Raw genomic sequence first — 23,902 nt, 5'->3', positions numbered from 1 at the left:
GGAGACAGACATCCAAAAAAGGGAAGAGAAGAGCCTCACAGCCAGGCTTAGAGTGGAGTCAGAGCAGGTCAGAGTGCTGGAGGGGCCGGAGCTGGGGTGATGTGCTCTCCCCGGGGCTGGGCTGTGAGTGGTCAGTTTGGAGAACAGCCTAGGAGGAGAGTAGTGTGCCCAGATGATGGAGTAGGATGAGGGACTGCTGTCCAAAGGGGAAGGACAAACGAAGGCAGGAGGCTTGGCACTACCTTGCCATTTTGGAGAGAAAGAGTCCCTGCGGGGGGGGGGGGGAGATGAGGCTGGAAACTCAGCTCAGGGCTGAAGAGTTGATGGCACCCTGGGACTTCAGATTGACTGACCCTCCACCTGCCAGCGCATCTGAGGAATTCTCAGGCTCTTTGAGTCACAGCCATCCAGAGGGCCTGGAAAGGGAGCTGGGGCTAGAGGTGATACAGCCCCTTCTGTGGGTCTGTCTAGGGGACAGAGGAGAAAAGTGAGCTTTGGGCCAGGGTGCTGTCTTTGGGCATATGACTGAACAGAAAAGACGAAGCGAGGCCTGATTTCTACCTCTCACTGTGCACCTGAGCCAGGATGGCCAGGACAGCAGCTGCTCTGCACTGTTGCTGGGCTTGGAAATTCTGACTTAGATTCATAGCTCGTGTGCTTCATTCTGGGCCTTGTACCCACACAATGGGTGTCGGCCCTCTCTCCACCACCGTCTCTGGGGCTGTTTGCCACCCAGCCAACCCAGGCAGCAACCCGCATCTCCCACCTTGCTCTGTCTTCTCTTCCTGTGTCATTCTGAGCTCTTGGCGTGCCCTGGGCTGTGTGTTTCCCTTGTCAGACCCTCTGCCCCAGGAGAGAGCCAGGTGGCAGCAGCCATCAGCTTCCTGAATGGAAAGTGAGGGTTTAGCAGGAGTGAATTACCAGCGAGAGACCAGAGACAAACTAGAAAAGGCAGCTGCAGGGTTCTTGATGCTGACGGTTTTATTTGCTTTCTTGTACCAGTGTCTTGCTTCACTCTGGCCATCATAGTAGGCATGTTTCACAGCCAATCAGGGTGCCCCATTGCCTTGGCCCAGTGATTGGTTCCAGGTTGGACATGGTGATCCCGTGTGGACCAATAAAAGTCCTCCCTCAGATTTTCTATTTGTGTGAGTATGCTAGCAGGTGCTAGGCCCAGAGCTACTTGCTGCCTTCTTCCTCAGGTAAATCAAGGAAGCCTTTTCTGCTTGAAGATGAGAGGGACTAAAGTTACATATGAAAGGAACCATATCCAAATGGGAGGGAGGGCAGGTGAAAGGGAGAGAGAAAAGAAGAGGAGGAGGCGGAGGAAGAGGAAGAGGGATAAGGAGAGGGGTGAGGAAAGGAAGAAAAGAGAAGATAGGAGTGCAGCAAGCTTCATTCCTGTCCCTGGATCCAGCCCTGCCTGAAGCTGGAGCCAGGCATGGGCTTGTCAGTTACATGAGAGGAAAACTATTTTACATTTAAGTTGGTTTGAGTTGGGTCTCTGTCACTTGCAACTAAGAGTCTTAACAAATATAGAACACCCAGGAGACATTTCAAGAACACTAAAGTGAAGGAAGTAAAAGGAGCAAGTCCCAGCGGTCTTCAGCTACGGGGTGAATATAGGTGGCATGCACGTATATGTTTCATTCAGTTATTATATAAAGCAAGTCACTTTTCTAAATAATAAACTACTGGTTTGTGAATGTCATTTTTTTTAAAAAAAAACAAGATAAAGAAGTATCTCACTCATTTGGCAGGCTAGTATGCTTCCTTTAGCGGGTGAAATGCCAGTGAGCTTGGAGGGTCACACAGCATTGGGAATCCCCTGGGAGTGGACGGAGTATCTGAATATCCTCCATCATGTAGGTATAAGAGGAGAAGCTGAGAACTACAGGGGAAAGAAAACTGGGTTCCAAGAAAGCAAGGCTGGCGGGGCTCAGGATGAGACAAGGAGCAGGAGCCCCGGACTGGGATCGCTGTCTGAGCCATCTCCCTGCAGCCTCCTGTGCCTGTCTCTAGGCAGCAGTGCCTGCCCACTGCCCCTGGCGTGGACCTTAGCTGCTCATCCTCCCTCTGCTGCTGCCCTTCCCTCATTCCTCCTGCTCTCTGCACATTTCAGAAGAAGAAGAGAATGTGCAGAGCCAGGGACTGGGGCGGGCAGTTGTAAAGAGGCAGGAGCAGGTGTCCTTGCACTTGGCCTACAATATTTAATAATGACCCCGCCTCTGAGAATGGCTCCAGCCAGGGCTGGACCTCAAATAGTCTGGGATCTGTGACTCCACCACCTGCCCACGGATGAGAGTGGGTTGTCAAGCGGCCAAGAAGGCTGTCTCCTCCCAGGAATTTAAAACATGAGCTGGAGAGACACAGAGTTGAGGCAGCTCTGTAGCTAAGACATGCTTAGCTCGAACGGATCCATGAACTCTTACGGCTGAGGCCCCTGGAGCTGTCCCCATTCCTGCCTTTCCCCGACCCCCGTTGGCCCACCTTTGGAGTCTATGCAATGAATCACCGGGTTTTCTGCAACAGCATCCACACTTTGTTTTCAGCTGAAGCTGCCCAAATTTGGGGCAGTTGCTGCTGTTGATAATAACTCCCCTCCCCTCGAATACACAAATACAGCTCACTTGTTCAGTGGGAAGTTCACTATCTCGAAGAAATATCAGACACCTGCTATCTGACTGTGGGGTCCAATTTGGTCCCTATTTTGGAAGGCACTGCTCAGAGCCCTTCCAAGCTGTGTCTGCTCCCTGATAACCAGCTAAGCTGGAACAGATCACGTGCCCTTGGGAAAATGCCCTGGCATTCTTCATTCCCAAACCACAATCGTCTGCCAACCCTGCATCAGCTTGTGATGGTCAACGCATGCGCCCCAACGACTCGAACAGATTGATTTACTGCTCTGCCCTGGGAAGCCCCTCCTGCGTTCCCCTCCCCGACTGAGCTATTACATGTCCCTGCATCGTTAGTGTCAGACTTGGCCACATGCCTTTAACCAATGGGTTATGAACAGGAGAGACGTGTGGTCAAAAGCTTAAAGAGCCACCATGTGATCTACCATGTTGCTTTTTACTCTCTGCCACCGGATGGGCAGCGTCACAGATAGGAGCTGCTTCTTTGGTCACCAGAAAAGGGGAGAGGACACAGAGCTGAAGCTGAACCATGATGACCACAGAGCGTGAACAAGAAATAACCATTTCTTCTTGTACGTCACGATGATTTGGGGACCGTCCGCCTAAGATGAATCAATACTGGATGAGGGGTGCTGTCTAAGTTCTAAAATATGGGACATTGACTCTGGGGCCAGAGAGTGGGCAGGGAATAACGGTCCCCAGAGCCTGGAAAGATGGTGACCTCTTTTATGCACTGGTGAGACATTCGGCATAACTGTGTTGCCTGCAGTGCCTTGGTAGACCGTGCTTTAGATGAAGAGCACGGCTTCGTTACTATTGGCTGCTTTTGACAAGGCACTGCAAAAGGGAGATAAGGTCAGCAAAGACTTGGACAAGTAACACGACCGAGAAATGTTTGTTATTGTAAGCCACTTGGATTTCGAGCTCATCTGTTACTGGAGCATAACGAAGCCTGAACTGACTGACACAACCATTTTGCTCTGCTCCCTCACCAAGTAATCACACAAAAATAGAATCACAGAATGGGATGCACGCTCTTAAAAAACACAAAAAACAAAGGAGTTGGAAAACAGGTACCACGAAAACTTGATTCAGTGCGGGGAGGGGAAGTAGTTGACTCTAGAAAGGTTAATTCTGGACCTGACCTGCCTAATTTGATTCCCTCCCTCACCCACTCTTGTCCATTAGCTGTGTGACTATAGATGATGCCCTTGGCCATTTGTTCTTTCAATTTCCTCATCTGTCAAAGCAGGCGGTCAGAGCAGTACCTGTTGCACAGAGTTGTTGGGGAATTGTATAGCCCGAGGGCTTGTGAGTGTTAGCCATTAGCATTGGGTCTGTAACATGGGTCTCTCCCATCAGGTTACCAGGTTCCCGATGGCAGGAACCATGCTTGTCTTGCTCACTATTGTATCTCTACTGTTCACATCACTGCTTGACATGCCACATGTACTCAAAACACATTAGCTGATTAAATGAATGTCTTGATAAACTATTCCAGGGACCTTGAACTCCAGCTTAGAAATCCATCCAGGTTTCCTTCCTAGTGCCTGTTTCATGTCCGTTACTCTAAGACTCCTCTAAGCTCTCTCTTCTATTTTGGACCAGAACCTTGGACAACACCTTCTGTATGGCCTTGTGGATTAATAGTTTAGATGGAATGGGATTGTCTCTCGAGGACAAGATTCTCTGTAGCTTTCTCAGGATGCAGTCTGTGCCAGGCCTAACTCTTATCTGGCCCCATGAACAATGGGGGAAGAGGGGCTTAATCGTTTGATGGTTCACCACAGCTATTATCCTGCACTGAGTTAAGAAGAGTTTAGAAAGTTCCCAGAGAAAGGGGGAATGTGTGTGAGAGAGAGTGCATGTGTGTGTGTATTTGACAGAGGTTTTAACATCTGAGGTCAGTGGTGATCTGGACTCTCCAGCAATCTCAATGATCAAGAAGATGGGGGAAAGAGCATGGTAATAAAACCTGTAAGTTAAGATCCAGTAAGGAGAAGTTAGCTCAGAGAAATTGACCTCACATGGATGAAATATCGGTGAAATATATTTGCAATTTGCAAATATAAATCTTGATTGTGCCTGCTTCAACACCATCTCCATCTCTACCTTCTTCCCTGAGAAGAGTAAAACCTGCTTTACTGGGGAAAAAAGGTCCAGCTCATGTCTTTACTGGATGTTACAGACCCCAGAGAGCAACGCCAGGTGGACTGCACTATGGCGGAGAGAGTATTAGGAGACCAAAGTCCTTCTTTTGGGGATTCCTTTTCTTGCACACAAGACAGTTGCTCAGTAAATACTTTTGGATGAACAAGTAGACAAACGCATAAGTGAGTGAATGAAATAATACAAAGTAGACACCATAGGCCAGAGTGATAATGTTATAAAATTGGCCACAGATTTTTCCTATCCTTGCATGCCAACTCTGCCTCTGCCCTTCGAGGCTGGGCTTGGCCGTGGCCTTGTGACTGACTTTGGGCAAGGAGAACGTTTTCACAGCAAACGTGATGCAAGTTGATACTTTCTTGCTGCTCTTAGAAACCCCTGTCACGGTCCACATGTGAAGAAGCCTAGATCAGCCCACTGGATGATGAAACACACATCCCAGAAGCTCCCTCTTCCCAGCTGACAATCAGCCAACCTCCAGAACCTGACTCAGCTGACCAGCAGTTGGCCATGGATGCCTGATTGAGCCCCACTGAAGCTAGCGGAAGACAGGGCCAGCCCAGCCCTGCCCAGCTCAAACTGTTGGCCCTCAGAGTCTTGAGATAAACTAACATGGATGGATCATAAGCCACAAAATTTGGGGGGTAGTCTTCTATCTAGTAAAAATGATACAGGTAGCTCATTTCAGAGGTGTGTTTGTGAAGTATAAGGCACAGAACGCAGGTCCTCGGCAAAGTGCTGCTCCTTTGTCCCCTCCCAATTGCAGAAAATAAAATAATTATACTAATGATATTATTTAATGAGCTCTTACTGTATGTCAGGGATGTTAAATGCTTTACAAATACACTTGTTTCATCCTCAAAATAACCTTAGATAAGTGGAGTATTATTGTTTCCATTTTTAGGTGAGAAAATTGCATTAGATGGAGTAAAGGTGTGCATAGCAAGGGGCAAAGCTGGGACCTGAACTCAGGTCACCTGAATCCAAAACCCAACTCCCAGGCACTACAATACCTTGCTCCTTACTGAAGAAGGAAGGGAAGGTTCGATTCTACCCCTTCCCACCTGTGGCCCCCATTCCTGAAGTGCTCTTCCTGCTCTGCTTTTGCTCATGCCACCCTTTCTCTAAGTTCCAGGTGCAGCTCCTCCTCCTCCAGGAAGCCTTCCCTGACCTCTCTAGGTCACTATGACCCAGCTCTTCTTCTTCCTGGCAGCTGGGACTCTGATCCCTTCCAGTGGCAGAGGAGAAACTCCATGAAACCCTGCTGATCCTGGACCGATGTGATGGGGATGGAATTCAGTTGCTTTGAGAGCATGGGAGTGGGTACTTTGTAGGGTCCAAGGTGACTGCAGTGGCTGAATACAAGAAGACAGTATTCCCTAGTCTGATTTCACCATCCCTTTCTTCCCAGTCTCCCAGTTCCATGGGCCTATGTGGTATTTCATTGTCTTTATGGGACTTTCTCGTCCTCTCCCAACCCCTGATATGCTCTGTGCTTCTTTCCTGGCTGATCTTCTTTTGTAGCTCCCCACCCCCTCAAGACTTCCCCAAATGCCTCCCTAAGTCCCAATATCTTTTCAAGGACAGTCCTTTCCAGCCGAAAGCAACTTCTCCTGTCCCCACCGCACATGGCTCTTCCTGGAGGACACTGTCACTCTTATGGGCTTTGAATCTCCTCATTATCCCATGAGGGATGCGAGACAGAGCCAATATTCCCCTCCCCCCACAGCAGCACCCCTTCCACACCTCAGCCCTCCATCGGGGACAAGAACATCTTGGGCATCAGCCATCTTACCCAAGTGCTTCTCAGGCAGTCTGCTGTGCCCCTCTCTCCCACCACGCATCTTGTCAGGCCATGAGTGGCCGCACCCGCCCCGGGGCCTCAATTCTGGGGAGGGCCACCTGTGCTGCACTTCAGCCGCCCATATCCGGATCCCAGCCCTTAGTACCAGGAACTGCTGTACCCCTAAACCTTTTCCTCCGCTGTCCTACTGTCCCCCAAACTCCTATTCATCATGACTCCTCACTCTCTCACTTCCTGAATGCCTGTTCATCAGTCTGAGATCTTCCGAATAATAACCTTTTTTTTTTCTTTCCTTGCCTACCTTTATTGCCTTCCCAGCCTCTCCACGTTCCTGGAAAGGCTGCACCCAAATTCCTTCAACCACCCCCTTGCCTGCACCTTCTGGTCTTTGATTCCTTTTTTTTTTTTTTTTAAGGTTATATTTATTCATTTGACAGAGACAGCGAGAGAGGGAACACTAGCAGGGGGAGTGGGAGAGGGAGAAGCAGGCTTCCTGCTGAGCAGGGAGCCTAATGCGGGGCTCGATCCCAGGACCCTGGGATTAGGACCTGAGCCGGAGGCAGACCCTTTAACGACTGAGTCACCTAGGCGCCCCTCGGTCTTTAACTCCTTATTCCTGCTGCCTTTGATACCCCGTAAGCCTGTCTCTGCAGCCTGTTTGCCTTCTCTCCACTCTCTCCCTGGATGCTGGGCATGACCTACGAAAAATCCTGGAACTGGGCAAATTAGACCCTCCACAGAATCATGGTCTTCAGCTGCAGCCAGGTCCCGCCACCCTGCCCTCCTCCCACTAGGCCTTCTAGGGGTACCTGCTTAGTCTCTGAGCCACCCCCCCTATGTAGGGTGTCCATACCTGCTGCTCTGGAATAGAAGCAGAGCCCCCATGCTTGACTTGCCACTCGGCCCACACACGTGTTCCCCTTGGACCAGCCTCCACCCTGCCCTGGGGCCTCAGAGGAAAAAGCTCCTTCCCTAAGTCCAGGGCCAGCCCCACTGGCCTTGGACCCCAGCCCCTCCCGATCTTGCCATTTCTCCACCCCCAGAATGTTGCTTCCTTCTCCCCCAACATATCCGACCTCTTTCTCTACAGACTTCCTTCCCTCAGCCTCAGACGCGCTCCCTTATTGCTTCCCTCAAAAAGCAAAGCAGAATACACACCTTCTCTCGACTCCACACCCCTCCTAGGAGCTGGTTGGCTTCTTTTTCTTTCCAGCCCTTCCTTCCTAGCAAACTCTGGGGGAGAGGAGTCTACGCTCTCGAGCTCCCTGTCCTCACTCGCCTCTCTGGATGGAGGTGCTCTACCGACCACATCTGCCCAGACGTTCCGTGACCTCCACGTGCTCAGGAAACACACCAATGGCATCGACTGTCCTCATTCCTCAGGGGCAGCTGCCAACACAGACTTTGCCACCCTAGAAACCCCCAGAGCAACTGAGAAGGTGAATACCGGCTCAGTCCGTTTTGTGATCATCACTTAAAACAGGCTTAAATTTTCTCTGAATTCAGTCATTTCTTCATGTAATCTACAGCTGTTAAGTCCCTATAATGCCCCAAGCAAATATGACTGAGTGACTTCCAAGCAGATCGGGCTATTCCGAGTTGCTAAAGAAGCTGCAGAGACATAAATGTGTTCTGTGGCTCAGTTCTACAAGAATTAAGACCAGCAAGGCCCTTTTCCTGCAGAAAAAATGTTATGAAATTTTCCTTTTAAGCATGTCCTTCACCCAAGTCAACCTCCACTCCCACACGTGTTCCTGCATTTAATAGTGTATTTTGAGCAAGAAGAAAAAAAATAAAGCTGTTCTAGTGACTGATTTAGAGGGCCCGGCTCTGCTGAAGTTCCCAGTATATTAACACAGTGCTAACCTCAAGGACTCCATGAAAGCCCTGTGTCAGCAGCATTAAGGCTCAGCAATGAGCAGATTTCAGAAAAAGCAGCTGGGACAAAGGCAGTGTGGTGACAATGAAGTTAGTTGGAAAAATCAAATACAAGAACCGCGTTGTGCCCACAATACATTCTGAACACATCTCTTTAGGAAATTTCCTGAACTAGACCAGCCTATCCTTAAGCTGTCCTGGTAGAAACACCATTCTGATGTCAAGACCACTAGCTATTCCCAAATCCAAGATCCCGTGTCCTAGGCTCCTTCTTTATCCTGTTCTCAGCCACGGGTGGTACGGACCTCCTCCAGGGCTCCTTTGGAAATGCGTGGGGGTGGGTCTGTCCACACTGCCCCTACTGCTGGTCAGAGTCTGGGGATCTAACTACCCTGAGGTTAGCTGAGGAGGACAAGCCCACAGAGTGAAGGACTGTCCCACCCAGAAACAGGAGCAAGGAGCCGCCAAAGATGCAGCTGGCTGCTTGAGGGCCTGCCTTTGTGCAAAGGGCAGCGGAGCACACACAGGAGCTCTGGGGAGAGCTCCCCACTTCCTGCTCCAGACTGCAGGAGGAAGAGCCTTTGCAGGGTCGGGGTGGGCACTGTGCCTAGGCGGTCCAAGGGCAGTGCGTCTCCGGAGATGAAGGCTTGTCACTTACACTCTGCGCCTGGTTCATGGCTTGCATCCCAGGGACTCCTGTGGGTAGTTCCATGGGACCCTCTCAAGTGGAAGGGTGAGTTGCAGATGGATCCGGGGCAGGTGGAAGGGGTCTACACAGCCGTGTCTATCAGAGAGCCCTCTCTTGCCTGAGGGTTGAGTCACATGGGAAGGCAGGCTGTTTCTATGTGCCAGCAAGCATGGAGGCAGGAGACGCCTCGATGGAAGGGCTCTCCTTCCCCACTCCTGTCCAACCTGACAGGCCCTCCTCAGGAAAAATACACAGGATCTGGCTTCCATCCCCAGTGGGGAGGGTATACCTCTCTAGCTCCCATCCCCAGGTCTCCTCGAAAATATACGGTATCTAAAAGAAGAGATAGGGATCCTGCCAGGTCTTATCTTCACTAATAATAACTTACATTACTAATAAAATTAACAACAATTGCAAATATTGATTGAGGATTTGCAGGGTACCAGGCTCTATGCTGAGCACCCTGTGTATTTCTCCACTTAATCCTCACAAAACCTCTATCAGATGGATGTTTTTAACCTCATTTTACAGAAGAGTCAGGCTTTGGGTGAAAGCTGATGAATAGCAAAGCTCATGTGGCTGGGCCGGCGGCTAGGAGGTCTTTGTCGGGAAGACCAGCCGCACTTACTTGAAAATCCACCAGCTTTATGAACAGATTCCTGCCCTGTGCCAGGCAGTGTGCTAGGCTCAAGGGATACACTGGAGGACAAGCAAGTGCCTGCCCTCCAGAAACTTATGATCTAGTGGTAGATCGTAGGTTTACTTAAGTAGACAAAGGCACGATTAACCGCCCACCGTGCTTGTGATCACATTTATCCATATACTGCAAGAGCGGTGAAGCAGTCAGGTGGGTGCAGAGATTTGAGAATGACTCGTGAGAGCACCTGGGACAGGGTGGGCTGAAAAGGCTGCCCCTTGAAGTGGGCTTTGGCTGAGACCTGAAGGGTAGGAAGTCGGGAGAAATGGGGGCTTTTGGATCTGATGCTTTGCTCCTGGAATGTTGAGACTAGATGTCTTCCAATGCGGAGATGGTTGCCCCAGTTCCTTGGGGGGGGAGGGGAACCCCAAAGGCCAGAGGCACATGGAAGGAGTCCTCATGCGCCCAGAGTGCTGAGCCATCTGTGTTCTGGGTCAGAGCCCTAGGTGGGTGGGGAAGGGCAGTCCCGGCTGGGTAATATTTTCAAATTCCCTTCAGCCTAGTCTCAGGAACCTGCCATAGTCCCTTCAGGGAGGAAACTGCAAATCAGACTCAGTTTTCCTTCAGATCCTAAGGAGAAGAGTGTGTCCGGTGGTAGGCTAGACCCTCTCTCCCCTACGTGGTCACCGCAGCCTTTCTTCCTCCAGTAAGCGCACTCTCGACACCTCCGACGTGTGGGCCTTCATCGTGCCATGTGGTGCTGGCTTGTCCTGTGCCCAGAGAACTTCCTGAGAGCAGAGGCCACAGATCTGATGAAACCAGGGAGGCACTCCTAAGTCATGGCTCCGAGCATGGGCCTCGCAAGCTGGGCCACCAGGGGCCACCCGCTGGTAATTCTGTGACCCTGAACAAGTTACATAACTGCGCGAGGCCCAGTCCCCGACCCTGTACAAATGGGCTAAGAGCAGAAGCCACTTCCCAGCCCCGCTGAGAGCCGTTGCGGGAATCATGCGCACAGAGCATTTACAAAGATGCCGAGAAGCACTGAGCAAGAAACGTAAGCTGTTGTCAGGATTACTGTCTCTAGGCAGACTAGTGAGCTCTCAGAATGGTTGAGAGGCTGCCCTAATTAGAACAGGAAACCCACATTACTGAGCCGGATCCCGTGCCAGGCTCGGTGCTGGGCGCCTTTGGGTGTGTTGCTTCATTTAAACCTCAGCCTCCGTCCCATTTCAGCGATCAGGAAGCTGAGGCCCGGAGTGGTGAAGTGATCTGTCGGCACAGAGCCAGGTCCAGGCGGGCTATAAATTCAGCTGTTCTGATGCTGGTTCAGTGACCGAAAGGCAAAGGCCGGGAGGGGAGGGAGGGCGGGAGGGACCGCTTCTCCCTGGGTGGTGAGCACAGCCATTTCCCCCACAGCTGGTCCTCTGCTGTGCTGCTAACTGCTTCTCCCAGCCCTTGGGAGCTTCATAAAAGTCAAGCAAAACTCGCTGTTTACCACTCTAATTGTGGAGTTTGGACATGAAGCAGAGAACGTATCATGTGTAATGAATAGCAAATCAACCAGCTCCTTTTTTTTTTTTTTCAGCACAGTATCTCTAGGAGCAGGCAGAGTTCACAGCAGGGCTGTGAGAGAGTAGCTCACCACTGTGACACCAACATCCATGGGTAACATCCCCATCGTCCCCTTCAGTGCCACCTTGTGTGCCTGCACACCAACCCCCCCAGCTCCCCCACGGAGCTGATGTGTCGCCACCATAAGGGAAATAGAAAGGTGCGCTCTCCAAAGGAAGGATATGGAACTGGTAGGGCACTCACCCACCCAGGGCAGGGACAGGCTCCAGGCTGCTTGCCATGGGTGGATCCAGGGGCTGTCAGTGATGGAGAAGGAACCCTGTGATGGGTCATCTGGGTTGTGCCCTGGGAAAGCATCTAGAGCCCGAGGGAGTCAGTGTCAGGAGACAGGCAGCATCGGGGGATAAGCCCGCTCTTTCCGGCTGTGAACCCCTTCATCTACCCTGGGAAAGGGTGCTCTTGGGTGGACATAATTACATCTACCATTGTGTTCTGCGCACTATGGGCCTGCACCTGCTGCCCAGTGGGGTGGGGGACTGGGTACACCCTCAGGTCTTTGAGCCAACATCTTCAAGAATAAGGTGGCAACAAGGCTTTAAGATGAAATGAACTGACACCTAGAAGGGGTCTAGGAAGCTAATAGTATAATAGTATAATAGTAATTACAGTAATTATACATACATATAGTACATATACATATAGTAATTATATATACGTACCTATATATAAATATAAATAACATGTGTCTTATGTATAGATATACACAATATATATTTATAAATATGTCTATTAATATAATAACATAATAGCCTATAGTTAAGTAGCATTTAAAACCAAGAACTAGGTTTGAAATAACAGATATTTGAGGTAAAGAGAAGTTAAGTATCTTGTTCCAGGTGTCCCTTACATAGCTCGAAAGTGGAGAGTTAGAATTCTCAGTCAAGTAGCGGCCCCAGGGCCCAGGATAGGAACTAGCTTGGGCTAGTTAGTCGGGCTGTCTGGAAGAAATGAGATAGCAGGTTCAGTTGAGAGCAATGCCTTCACTCTTCACTGATGAGCAGACCCAGAGAGCAGTGAGCTCCTGAGCCCGGGACACAGGAAACCTTAGGCACCTGGTTTCCATGGATGCTTCCAGGACCCCAAGGATGAAGGGAACCACTCCAGACCTGGGAGTCCTGGGTCAGTGAGGGTTGTGTCTGGGGGAGAAGACTGCAGATGGTCAGCCCTCCTCATCCCAGCCTTGAAAGTCACACTTTTTCATACTTGGAGAGGCCACTCTCAGCATGACATCATAACACCTGCCATCCCATTCTGGGCACGGGGTTAGGAGTGGACCCATATGGGCCATTAGAGCCCTGGTGCTAATTCAGCCAGACGCACACTTACTCTGCCTCCTGTGGGAATGAGATGAGATGCCACAGCTCAGAGCCCAGTGAATAAAGCCAGGCAGATAACCCTCTGTGGCTCAGGCCCCAAATACTTCCAGTTTTCCAGTTCATGCAGAACTGGAAGTATCAGCCAAGGTTTCAAGACAGGTTGAGGCTCGCATCAAACTATAGCCCCATAAGGGCACCGTACCGATGCTTGCCAGCTGGACCTGGGCACTATGACCACACACGAGGCATGTGGGGCCCGATGTCATCACATCAGAGCCAAGAATTAAACTCAAGGAAGTTTTTCCAAACTTTACAGCCACTCAGTGCCAGGCATTCTGATGTATTTATAAATAAAATTCAGGAGAGGTGGAGAAACCTCCCACTGGTCACAGAGAAGTGGCTGGTGATCCAAATTCTTGGCCCACTGAGTAAAACTTTCTTAATAGTCTCTGAGATGTTCCTTGAAAGATCTGGGGGGTTCATGCACAATCCACGAGAGGCCTCCGATGCCCCATGCATGACCACCAGAAGCACTGCAGGTCCCGGGGGAGGAGACAGGGCTCCTTTATAGCCCTGGGTCGGGATTGCACGTGTGTAGTAGGCACAGCCAAGTGAGGACTTGAGAACACGAAGAGAAAATTCCAAACCACTCCCCAAAGCAAAGGCACCAAAGTCCCCCTGTAATTCTATATTTTTCTTGCTTTTATTACATCTACTACTCGATCTACCATGGCATTTGTCTCTGCATAAAAATAGAACACTTCTTTAAACTCAACTCTAATCCTCATACTTCGAGTCCAAACGCACTTCCTGAAGCACAACGTGGTGGCTTAAGTATTTCCAAAACTTTGGAGGGAATTAAAGATCCTTGCATCTTCTTTCTTCCACAGCCATGAATTTACCTCCCCATAGGAAACGTACTGTTTCCCCCTGTGCCTTCTGTAGTCTAGAAGATGTAGGCAGGGAGCACGGGAGAAGCTCCCAGATCCTGTCTTGCACTGTCCATCCTGCTGGGCTCCCAAGGGGCTTGTGCAGTAGTTTGTATCATATGAACTGTCATGATCTAAGCGCCTGGCTCCTTCTTCAGACTGGGACTCCTCCAGGTCCCGGGCCTGGGCCAAGCTGCCTTTTCTTCTCCCAATTCTTGGAAAAAAGTAATACTCATTGCATGTTTCTTGAATGAGCAAATGAATGAATGAGTGAGAGAAGGAGTGATTGATTAAATAAATAGTCTGTGGGGAGACCCCCTTTTTGTATTTTTCCCAGCAGAAGAGATTTTCCAGGCTGTTACACTAACAAGGGCTAATATTCTCAGTTATTTTGAGGCTAGCTTGAAATTTGCTGCTAATTTAAATAAAATGGTTACGTTTACTCATTAACCAATTAGCGTGCTTCCCAGCAGCTTCACCTCACTAATTTGATTAGTTACACTATGCTTCTCCTACCCAGGGCCTTCACTGCCAGCTGAGAATATCACAACTGTATCAGAGTCAACTTTTTTACACAACCTGTAAGCAGAATCTTCAACTTTTTAAACAACGTGTAAGCAGAATCTCTCCAAGGGTTTAGACACGGTTGTGAACCCAGCCCCTCTTTCCAGCCCCATTAGGCCCCACTGGGCCCCACTATGAGTTGCCCTAGGATACCATTCCTATCACTAGACCACGTTTGTTTCTTGAGGGAAGTGAAACTTTTCAAACTATGGGACCTTCTGAAAGACAACCTGTGAGATGTGTGAAGAAAGAATGAATGGAACTGGAGGAGAAACCAGAAGCCAAAATACAGGCGCCCTTCCTAGCCCCATGTTTGCCAGTGACCGGCAAGCTCAGGCCAGCCAGCTCCCACCCCCAGATGCCATTTTCTTGTTTTCTTATTTGTCGGAGATGGAATGGACTTAGCAAATATCTAAGTTTCTGTGACAGGCACGGGTTTCCTGGGCATGCAGAAAACCCTGACTTCCTACATCCTTGGGGGTGAGCTGGCGGAGCCATGTGATTGGCTCTGGAGAATCAAATGTGAGAGGAAGGGATGTGAGGCACTTTTCATCTGAGGTGTGAAAGTCAGATTTCCAGTCACACTCTTCCCTTCTGGGTGCTGTGGGGTAGAGACATGTACTTCAGAAATCCATATGTTTGAAGTCCTAACCCTCCTCCCCTAGTACCTCAGAATGTGACCTTCTTTGGAAATAGAGTCACCACAGATGGAATTTGTTAAGTGAGGGTGAGATCACACTGGGAGGGGGTGGTCCTAATTGGTCATGGCTGGCTTCCTTATAACCAGAACAGAGGAGTACACACAGAGAGAACACAACACCACAGGAAGGGAGAGTTTTGCATCACAGCTACACTCTTGGTGGCCAACAACTCCCAGAAGCTAGCAGAGAGGCCTGAAACAGGGGGCAGAGCCCTCCCGACACCTTGGTCGTGGGCGTCTAGCTTCCAGAACTGAGAGACAATGTAATATTTCTGCTACTTGAGACACCCAGTTTGTGGCCTTCTGTGGTGGCTGCCTCAGGAAGCAGTACTGGGGCAAGTCCGCATGGTCAGACTGTGAATCTGCACGAGGATCTGCCTCACTCATGGCGTGGAGAGTTCCTCCACCTTTAGCCAACTTTGTGAACAGAGGAAGAGAAACATCTTACACCTGGAAATAAGGCAAACTGGGAGAGGAAGTCGTCTACCCTTTTCACTATCATCCTGGGCCACTGTCTAACAAGCCCACCCAAGAGTATGCAGTTTTCCAAGACAAGGGGTTTGTGTTTGACTTTGCTATTTACTTTTTTTTTTTTTTTCTGCTATTTACCTTTTCATTAATACCCAGACACTAGAGCTAACCTCCCGATTTCTGCCTGGGTAGTAAAGATCACACTAAAGGCTATGGTTTTATTTCCCGATAGGGCATTAACCACTTTGGTATCTAATCTAGCAATCTTATTCTGACATTGTTTTTAGAAAATGCTGGCAGATCCTGATCTCCTCAAATGCTCTCCGTGCCTGCTTAAACTTCTTCCTAGTTCCCCTATGAATGAATCAACTAAGTTTTTGTCCCATGTTCATTTCAACTTGTTTAAGAATCATGTTTTACTTTTTTGAATTGAGAAAATAACTTGTTTGGTTAATGGCGATGACTTTTGAGGATTGTTTATTATCTGCTTGATACAGATTCTTTCTGGCCTTCAAACTCCAAATGGATAAACTTAGAAATTTGAAAGGGGAAGGGAAGTGACTCTCAAGGTCGGCAGGATAAACTGAGTCAGCCTGCCGTCCTGCCTTCTTGATCTTTCTCCTCCTTCACCATTCTTGGCCCTGGTTGGCTGAAATCCGAGGCATGCAGCTCAGTCTGGCCATGCATGAAATTCTTAGGCGAGAGAAGAGTTCAAGTCCCAGCTGTGGTGAAGACTTGAGGGTGAGAAAATAGAGGGGTTTGCCTCCAGCATTAGAATGGGAACTTAATGTGGGTAGGGACTTTTGTCCGGTTCTGTCTCCCAGGGCCAAGAACACTCTCTGGTACATGGTGGACTCTCACTGATTTAAGAAGAAGAAAAATGTAACCGATTAAAAAGTCATAGAATTCCAGGGTGGGAGAGCCCTTAGGGATTTCTTACCTTAAGCTTCTACATGATGTAGGAACTTTACATAATGCCCTTGGAGCTCACCAAACTTGACTTGGATGCCTCTGATGAAGGAGAGGTCACAGTATCATCTGAGCCAAGGACTGGGAAGGGTTTCTGTATACTCAGCCAAAAATCTGTGTCTTTGTAATTTTGGAAGTTTCCACGTCCCTCTTAAATCTGCTCCTTTCCAGGCTAAACAATTCCCATTCTCAAGGACATGGTCTTGAGTCTCTACCAATCTGGTAGAATAATAGCCAGTATCTAGGAAGCAGTGACCGTGCCCCAGGCTTGTTGTCTCAATGTTTTATGTTTATCGATTTTTAAAATTCTTGTAACAATCTTGTAAGGTAGGTACTACTATAATATAGGTGAGGACATTGAGGCACAAGGAAATTTTGACATGTATTCAAGGAACCTGATTAGAAAGAGGTCTGGCTGGGATTTGAACCCAGGTAGTCTGCCTTTCAACATTTTCAAGTTTCTTATCATATGTGATGCTTGGGGAGGAATGTGTGAGGTTTGAGAAGAGGTAAGAAGGACTGTCACCTGGGGCTGATCTTTACTCCCAGACGACAATGGGAGGTGGCACATCCATCCCCTAGAGTTGTGCAGTGCACCACCTGCACAACTGCACATGGCAGTCCCATCTGTGCACATGTGAACTTCCCTGGTCTCTCCTTGGCCTCTGTGGCCATGGTAACAAGAGAGATTTTGCTGAGAGCTGCCAGTCGGGGAAAATATCCCTGGAAATACATATTGAGGGTCTGATTTGGACCAAGTCTAGGAGATTCAGAGAATCCTCAGGGCCTGTATTTGTCCATAATCCCCTTATGAGGTGTATCTCAAACTCAGGTAAGGTCCCTGAGCTCCTCCTTTTCTCATCCCCTCCATGAGCCAGGGGAGTTCTTAGGGGCCAGGAGATACCTGTGGGAAGGCTTTCCAGTCACAAGCTCTGCCTTATCACTCACCACTTATCCCCGCACCTGTCCATCTCTGATGGATGGATTAATTCCACCAAGGACACACAGCCCATCTCCGGGAGGACCCCATCCTCTCAGGCTCACTGGGCAGACCAGACTCAACAAATCCTGCCACAGCCGGGTCCCTACACTGCCCCGTTCTGGGAAATGTGTTTGATCTGGGAAATGTGTTTGAGAGGTGGGCCTCCAGCCTCCTTGCCTCTGGGCACTAACAGCTGTGCACCTCAGCTGTGGGCCTGGTGGGAGAGTGTAACTGGGCCTCCATGTTCCCTGCACAGCCCAGTCATGTGACAACTGTGGCTTTGAGAAATGGGGAGGAGGATCCATGTCTTTAAGACTTGCTGCAGATGGGGGCGCCTGGGTGGCTCAGTGGCTTAATTAAGGCTCTGCCTTCGGCTCAGGTCATGATCTCAGGGTCCTGGGATCGAGTCCCGCATTGGGCTCTCTGCTCGGCGGGGAGCCTGCTTCCTCCTCTTTCTCTCTCTGCCTTCCCCGCCCCTCTGCCTGCTTGTGATCTCTGTCAAATAAATTAAAAAAAAAAAAAAAAAAAGACTTGCTGCAGATGTACCTCAAGAAGCTGGTTCATAAAGCACCAAGGGAAGGCAGCTCCCAGCCTTCCTGGCAAGCACAGCACAGACTCACAGCTTCTCAGGCCAGCTGAATTTCGGCAAGGAAGAACTGGAGGTAAGCAGGTAGGGCTAGCACACCTGGGTCCAAAGCTGGCCAGCCGGGCTTCCTCATTTGCACAGAAGAACACAGGCCCAGGTGAGATGAATCGGTGGTGCCAGGGACCAGAATCGTCATTACCTTTGGGTAGAGGTGTTGACCGAGACGAAGAATGAGGAAGCCCAGGGGGATGATGGGCTCGATCTGGATAGTGCCTACACAGTGGTCTACAAATGTGGGAATTCATTGAACTATACACTTCAGATGTGTGTCCTTTAGTGTAAAACCATATCTCAATGAAAGAGTAAAACAAAATAATGGCCCAGGGAGGGCTAAGGTAACACTGCACTGTGTGGCAAGACCAAGCCAAGAACTCAGGCTTCCTGAACTCCCCCTCCACCTGTTTCCCCTACTCCATTGCATTTTTGCTGCCACAAAAACTCAGGGATGCTCCATTAGTCTATGGGTAGGCTTTGACCAGGGCAGGAATCCATGGCACATGGCGCATGAGGTCAGGGAAAGTCAGTCCATTGTGGGCTGGAGCTAGACTCTTGAGGGCATATATACTGAGCAAGTCTCAATGCATAATAATAATAATATAGCACTATAGCAGTATTATTAGCTAACACTCACTGAGCACTTACTATGCGCCAGGCACTATTTTAGATATTGGACATGTATTAAATTCCTACAATAACCTTTATGCCCTATACCAACATTAATCTGTATTTTACAGAAAATAAAATAGGTCCACACTTAAAACCTTGACCTTTTAAAAACTTGACAACTAGAGCCAAAGCTGATATTTGGACGCAGACAATCTGATTCCAGAATCCAGGCTCTTAACCACAGCACCGATGGCCCCATATTGAATCAGCAGCAGCTGGAAGACTGGCAGGCTTTGCCCAAGCTGACATCCACCTTCACACAGAGGAAACACTCAACATTTGTCCAGTGGTCCAGATAAGCAATAGCCCCATAGATTTCCATATGGATTTGTTAAAGGCAAGTTCATTCACGGTCTCCTGGGCTGCGAGTATTAACTAGCAGGCAGGGAATTTACAAAAACACCAAACGGCCTGGGCCACGGCCACCTTGGTCCATACTCAAGAACAACGTGGGGATTTTCTGAGCTGAAAACTCGGGTGCCCGACTGCATTAGTACTCAGGGAAATGCCGACTAAAACCACAGCGTGGTACTGCCACATCCCTATGTCTATGATTTAGAAATGATACAGATTTGCAGAGAATACTAAACGTCGACAAGGATGTGGAATGGCTAGAACTCTAAAGATATGGTTGGTGGGAGTAAAAATTGATGTAATTAATCTGGGAGACTGTTTCACTGAATGTTGGTTGACCGAAGCTGTCACAACAAAATGTCACCGGCTGGGTGGCTTAAACAACAGCATGTCATTTTCACACAGATTTGGAAGCTGGGAAGTCCAATATCTAAGTGCTGGTACATTCAGTTTCTAGTGAGAGTTCTTTTCTTAGCTCCTAACGGCCTCCTTCTTGCTGTGTTGTCACATGGTGGGGAGGAGAGGGGAGGGGGAGACACTGAGCTCTCTGTGTCTCTTCTTATAAGAATACTAATTCCATCAGATCACGGCTCTACCTTCATAACCTTATTTGACCTTAATTGCTTCCTTACTCCAAATGCAGTCCGGATTAGGGCTTCAACATATGAATTTTGGGGCGATACAATTCAGTCCATAGCATTCTGCCCCTGGACCCCCAAGTTCATTTCCCTCTCCCACGCAAAACATATTTGTTTCATCCCAACAGCCCGCAAAGTCTTAAGTCATTCCAGCGTCCACTCTCAAGTCTAAAGTTCAAATATCATCTAAGTATCCTCCAAGTCAGATATGTGTGAGGCTCAAGGTGTGATTTATCCTGAGGCAAAATTTCTCTCCATCTGAGAGTCTGTGAAATCAGAGAAAGTATGTGCTTCCCACATACGATGGCGGAACAGACACAGGCTAGACAGGCACTTTCCAGAAGGGGGAAGTTGGAAGGAAAGGCGTGATGGGTCCCACACTAGTCCAAAACCCAGCAAGGCTAATTCCATTAGATCTCAAGGCTTGAGAATAACCTTCTTTGTCCTGATGCTCTGCCCTCCAGGCCCACTGGGGTGGCAGCATCACTCCCATGGTCCTGTGGAGTTGCCTGTGCCCTTGGCCCTCTGGGGTGGGCCTGCCCAAGCTGCTCCCTGCTTTGGTCACACTCCTAAGGCACTGGGCAGGGTCATCCTGGCCCACTGAAACCAGAGAGGCAGGCCCACTCTTGTATGAGACAGCCTCGCCCCTGGGGCTAACGGGGCGTTGGCAGCACTGATGGTCTCCGAATGGCCCTCAGCATCATTCTTCCCCTTTCTTGAGGAAGAGGGCATGCTCACAGCTAAACAGCCCTACGTTCCTGCCTTGTGAAAGCCAAGAAGTCCACAAGCCTGCCTTCATTCTGTCCTGCTCTCTCTTTCCTTCAGGCTGCCAGTCTCTGCTGTTACAAGCCCATCTTGATTTATGGCTTCTGCTGCTGAGATGGCTGACTGAGTCCATGAGTCCCACCATGGTCTCTTAGTCAAATAGTTGTTCAGCTACACTCCGTTTTCTCTTCAGAACAAGCTTTCTCATTTTTTAAAGTACGGACCGGCTGAGGCCTCTCCAGCTCTTCAAGTTAAGGTTAAATGAGGTCCTAACGGTAGAGCCCTGATCCAGTGGGATTAGTGTCCCTTCAAGAAGAGACACCAGAGAGCTCACTCATTCTCTCTCTCCCTGCTGTGGGAAGACACACAGAGAAGGTAACTATCTGCAAGTCCTCAGAAAGAGCCCTCACCAGAAACCAGATCAGCCAGCACTTTGATCTTGAACTTTCCAGGCACCAGGACGGGGAGCAAATACATTCCCGAGGCGTTATATTACGGCAGCTGCAGGAGACTACTACAGGCAGAGTACGTTCGAAGCAAACAGAGCAACCTTACGACTAGCGATTTGACCCCTAGGTATAAATCCACAAGGAATGGGTGCATACATGCACCAAAAGACAGGAACAAGGATGGTCATAGCAGTAGTATTCTTAATACTCTCAGGTGTCCCTGGGCTGTAAATATACTGTCAATATGGTACATTCATAAAATGGAATATCACATAGTAATAAAAATCACAAAAGCAGAACAGAGGCACTTTACAAATATAACAGTGAAAGAAAGAAGCCAACGTGAGAAAGCGTACACCCTATAATCCTATTTGTATAAAATTCACAATCAGGCAATAATGCTCTTTTCCTTCATCTGGGTGCTGGTTATGTGGGCGTGTTTGCTTTGAAAGCTCATGAATCTGTATACCTACCATTTGTCTACTGTCTGTACTTACGTTAGATGTCAGTAATGAATTTACATAAAACTAGTCATCCATGAGAAATATCACAGCATTGTAAGGATGGAGAATGAGATGCAGTACTGTGTGGGGTGGGGATAGTGTGATCTGCTGACCTGTGACCCTCCACTCGGTGCAGCCACAGCAGCCGGGCCTGCAGAAACGAGGATCTAGTGGAGATCACAGCAGACAATCACCAGGGAGTCCCAGCACAGGACGCCAGTGACACACACATCATGATTGCCTTCAGTTGTGTGTTGAGACAAGTGATGACTCTTTTAAACCCGTAGTATAATTGCACAAATATACATATCTTCTATACTATCTTTGTAAAAACATCATTTGCGCTGCTGGAGGTAAGATAAGTAAACTCTGAAAATGGTGTCCAATCAGAACAGTTCAGTCTGTGGTGTTCATAGGCAAAGGTGGTCCACTGCACTTTGTTGAAGAGGCCATTTCTCTTGTCTGTGTTTCAGCATCCTCTTTGGATATCTGCAGCCTAGGCTGTGACTGGCCAATTTTTCCTAGGATAACGTATCTTCCTCATAGCTTCCCCACATTCTCCACCAGGAGAAGGTCACCTGGGCTAGCAAAGCTCTCTCGGCTATAAATTTTAGCAGCAGCTGTGATCTACTCAAGGGCAGAGCCCCGAAGGCCATAACTGGCATTCTGAGATGTCGGAGAGCTTGGGGGACCCTTGTGTTCCCTCCTGTTAGGGAAGGGCATAGGTGCCCGAAACAGGATTGTGATTTACCCATAGTCTCCCCAAAGAAGGCAGGTGTTCCTCTTTAGGAATTGATCACCTTCCTTGCTCCCCATCCCTGAGGATCCCGGCACAGCAGCATCTGCTATCCCAGACCCCTTCCAGGCAAGGCAGTTAGGACTCTCGCTTTCTCCCCATGAGCATATGGAGGCCCCCGGGGCCTAGAGCAGCCACGAAAGGAGTTTAACCATCTTTCCCCAAGCCGGACAGACATGAGTACACCCCCAGCAGGGGGCTCTCTCGGGGAACTCACCTGCGGTGTCATCCCGTGGCAGATGTACACGATGGGAACGTTCTCTGTGTCTGGACCCTGATCGAGACACAAGTCGGTCTTCAGAGAGTTCTGCAGCTGAATGCCAGAGGAGGGGCGGCCACACCAAAGAGAAAGGAGCAGAGAAACAAATGCATTAAATCAGGAGATGCCAGCATTCCACAGAGACAGGCTCCATTTCTATAATCAACCCGAGGTCCCTTGAATACTGTGGAAAGCAACAAGCACCAGCTTTTGCCTGAATAAAGGTGCTGAGGGAAACCCAGCTTCGTGTGAAGGAGAGCTGTTCTCATGTTGTTAAAAGATAAGTGGGGACAGTGTAGGTAAGAATAAAAGATACACACACACAGAAGATGATGCTCGGGATGCACCCCCCTCCATTTCCACAGGGGTGACACCAGGGCTTCCAATAGTCCCCGGAAAGAAGTCTTTGCTCTGGAAGGTTGGGGGAAGTTGGGCAACATGTTTGCTGCTTTCAGGTCTGAGATGTCCTCTGGGACCAGGTCCTCTCTGCCCCCTGCAGATCCAGCAGTGGCTGGCCTGGCCCCACTGGTGCCCAGATGACAAGGATGTTCCAGAGTGGGAGTTCTGGCAGGTAAATAAGAGAGAATGGGACCAAGGGAGTAGGAGAAGAGAGAGTTAGCTCTTACCCTCACCTGCAGGCACATAGCAAACAACAGAACCAATGCCTCACCATGTCAGGTAAGAAAACCAGTATCCAATGTCCCTTTCTGGCGGAAGCCCACTCCCAGACCCTGGAAAGGACAGCTTACAGTCCTCATGGCCCTGTTCACCAGCCACAGCTGAGCAGACCATGGTGGGCACCAACAGGCAGTTTGGAATGAGTTAATAATTCTCTTTCTTTTTCTCGCTCTCCTCCATCCTTCTCTTTCTGGAATGGAACCATCTCATCATCCTCTTATTCCGTGCTAGAACTCTCAGTGAGAGAGTCAGTGGTCCATGGGTGGAGGCCGCTAGAATCGTGAGGCCATTTAGATTGGGTCTGGGGGATCTGCTGGGCCAGGTGTAAGCAGAGAAACCCAGCTGTGGCCAAGGAAGAGATGCAGCATGAGATGGAATTAGAGACACTGTGCCCTGCTCTGGCTTTGGTGGCCTCTCAGCACTAGTGCCCATGCCCAGCTCTACGTCAGTTCCTGCACGCATATGCAAGGTGGTGGCGTTGTTCTCCACCTTGACTTGAGCTAGCTTATATAGGTCTTGTTAGCTTCGAAGCGCTCTGTTTAGAACAGGACACAGATACTGGAATTCAGGGAAGACCAGGGCAAAGGACCGCAGGTGGGTCATCTACTCAAGGAGGCCAGAGACTGACAGCGGCTGAGCTTCCATGGTCTTGACGACTTGTGGCAGGAGTGCAGGGAACCCAGTGAAGGGGTGCAAAACGGCATGACCAGAGGCCCATGTGTGCTCCCAGCATACCTTGTTCTTGATAGGGAAAGGAATAGAGTCAAATC

General features: G+C 49.3%; 1 protein-coding gene across 1 annotated transcript in view; it reads right to left on the bottom strand.

Annotated features, from left to right (window-relative positions):
- LOC111159475 (polypeptide N-acetylgalactosaminyltransferase 18) overlaps positions 1 to 23,902 on the bottom strand; it is a 342,809-nt gene that overhangs the window by 21,672 nt on the left and 297,235 nt on the right. The window contains exon 9 of the mRNA XM_022521983.1: positions 22,413 to 22,508. Within this exon, the coding sequence (XP_022377691.1) occupies positions 22,413 to 22,508 (96 nt within the window). The remainder of the gene's footprint in view (positions 1 to 22,412; positions 22,509 to 23,902) is intronic.

Source organism: Enhydra lutris, unplaced genomic scaffold (genome assembly GCF_002288905.1).
Source record: "Enhydra lutris kenyoni isolate GAN:26980312 unplaced genomic scaffold, ASM228890v2 scaffoldscaffold68, whole genome shotgun sequence".
Classification (NCBI taxonomy): domain Eukaryota; kingdom Metazoa; phylum Chordata; class Mammalia; order Carnivora; family Mustelidae; genus Enhydra; species Enhydra lutris.
Note: the sequence above shows the minus strand (reverse complement) of the source record. Positions and strands in the feature narration are given on the sequence as shown.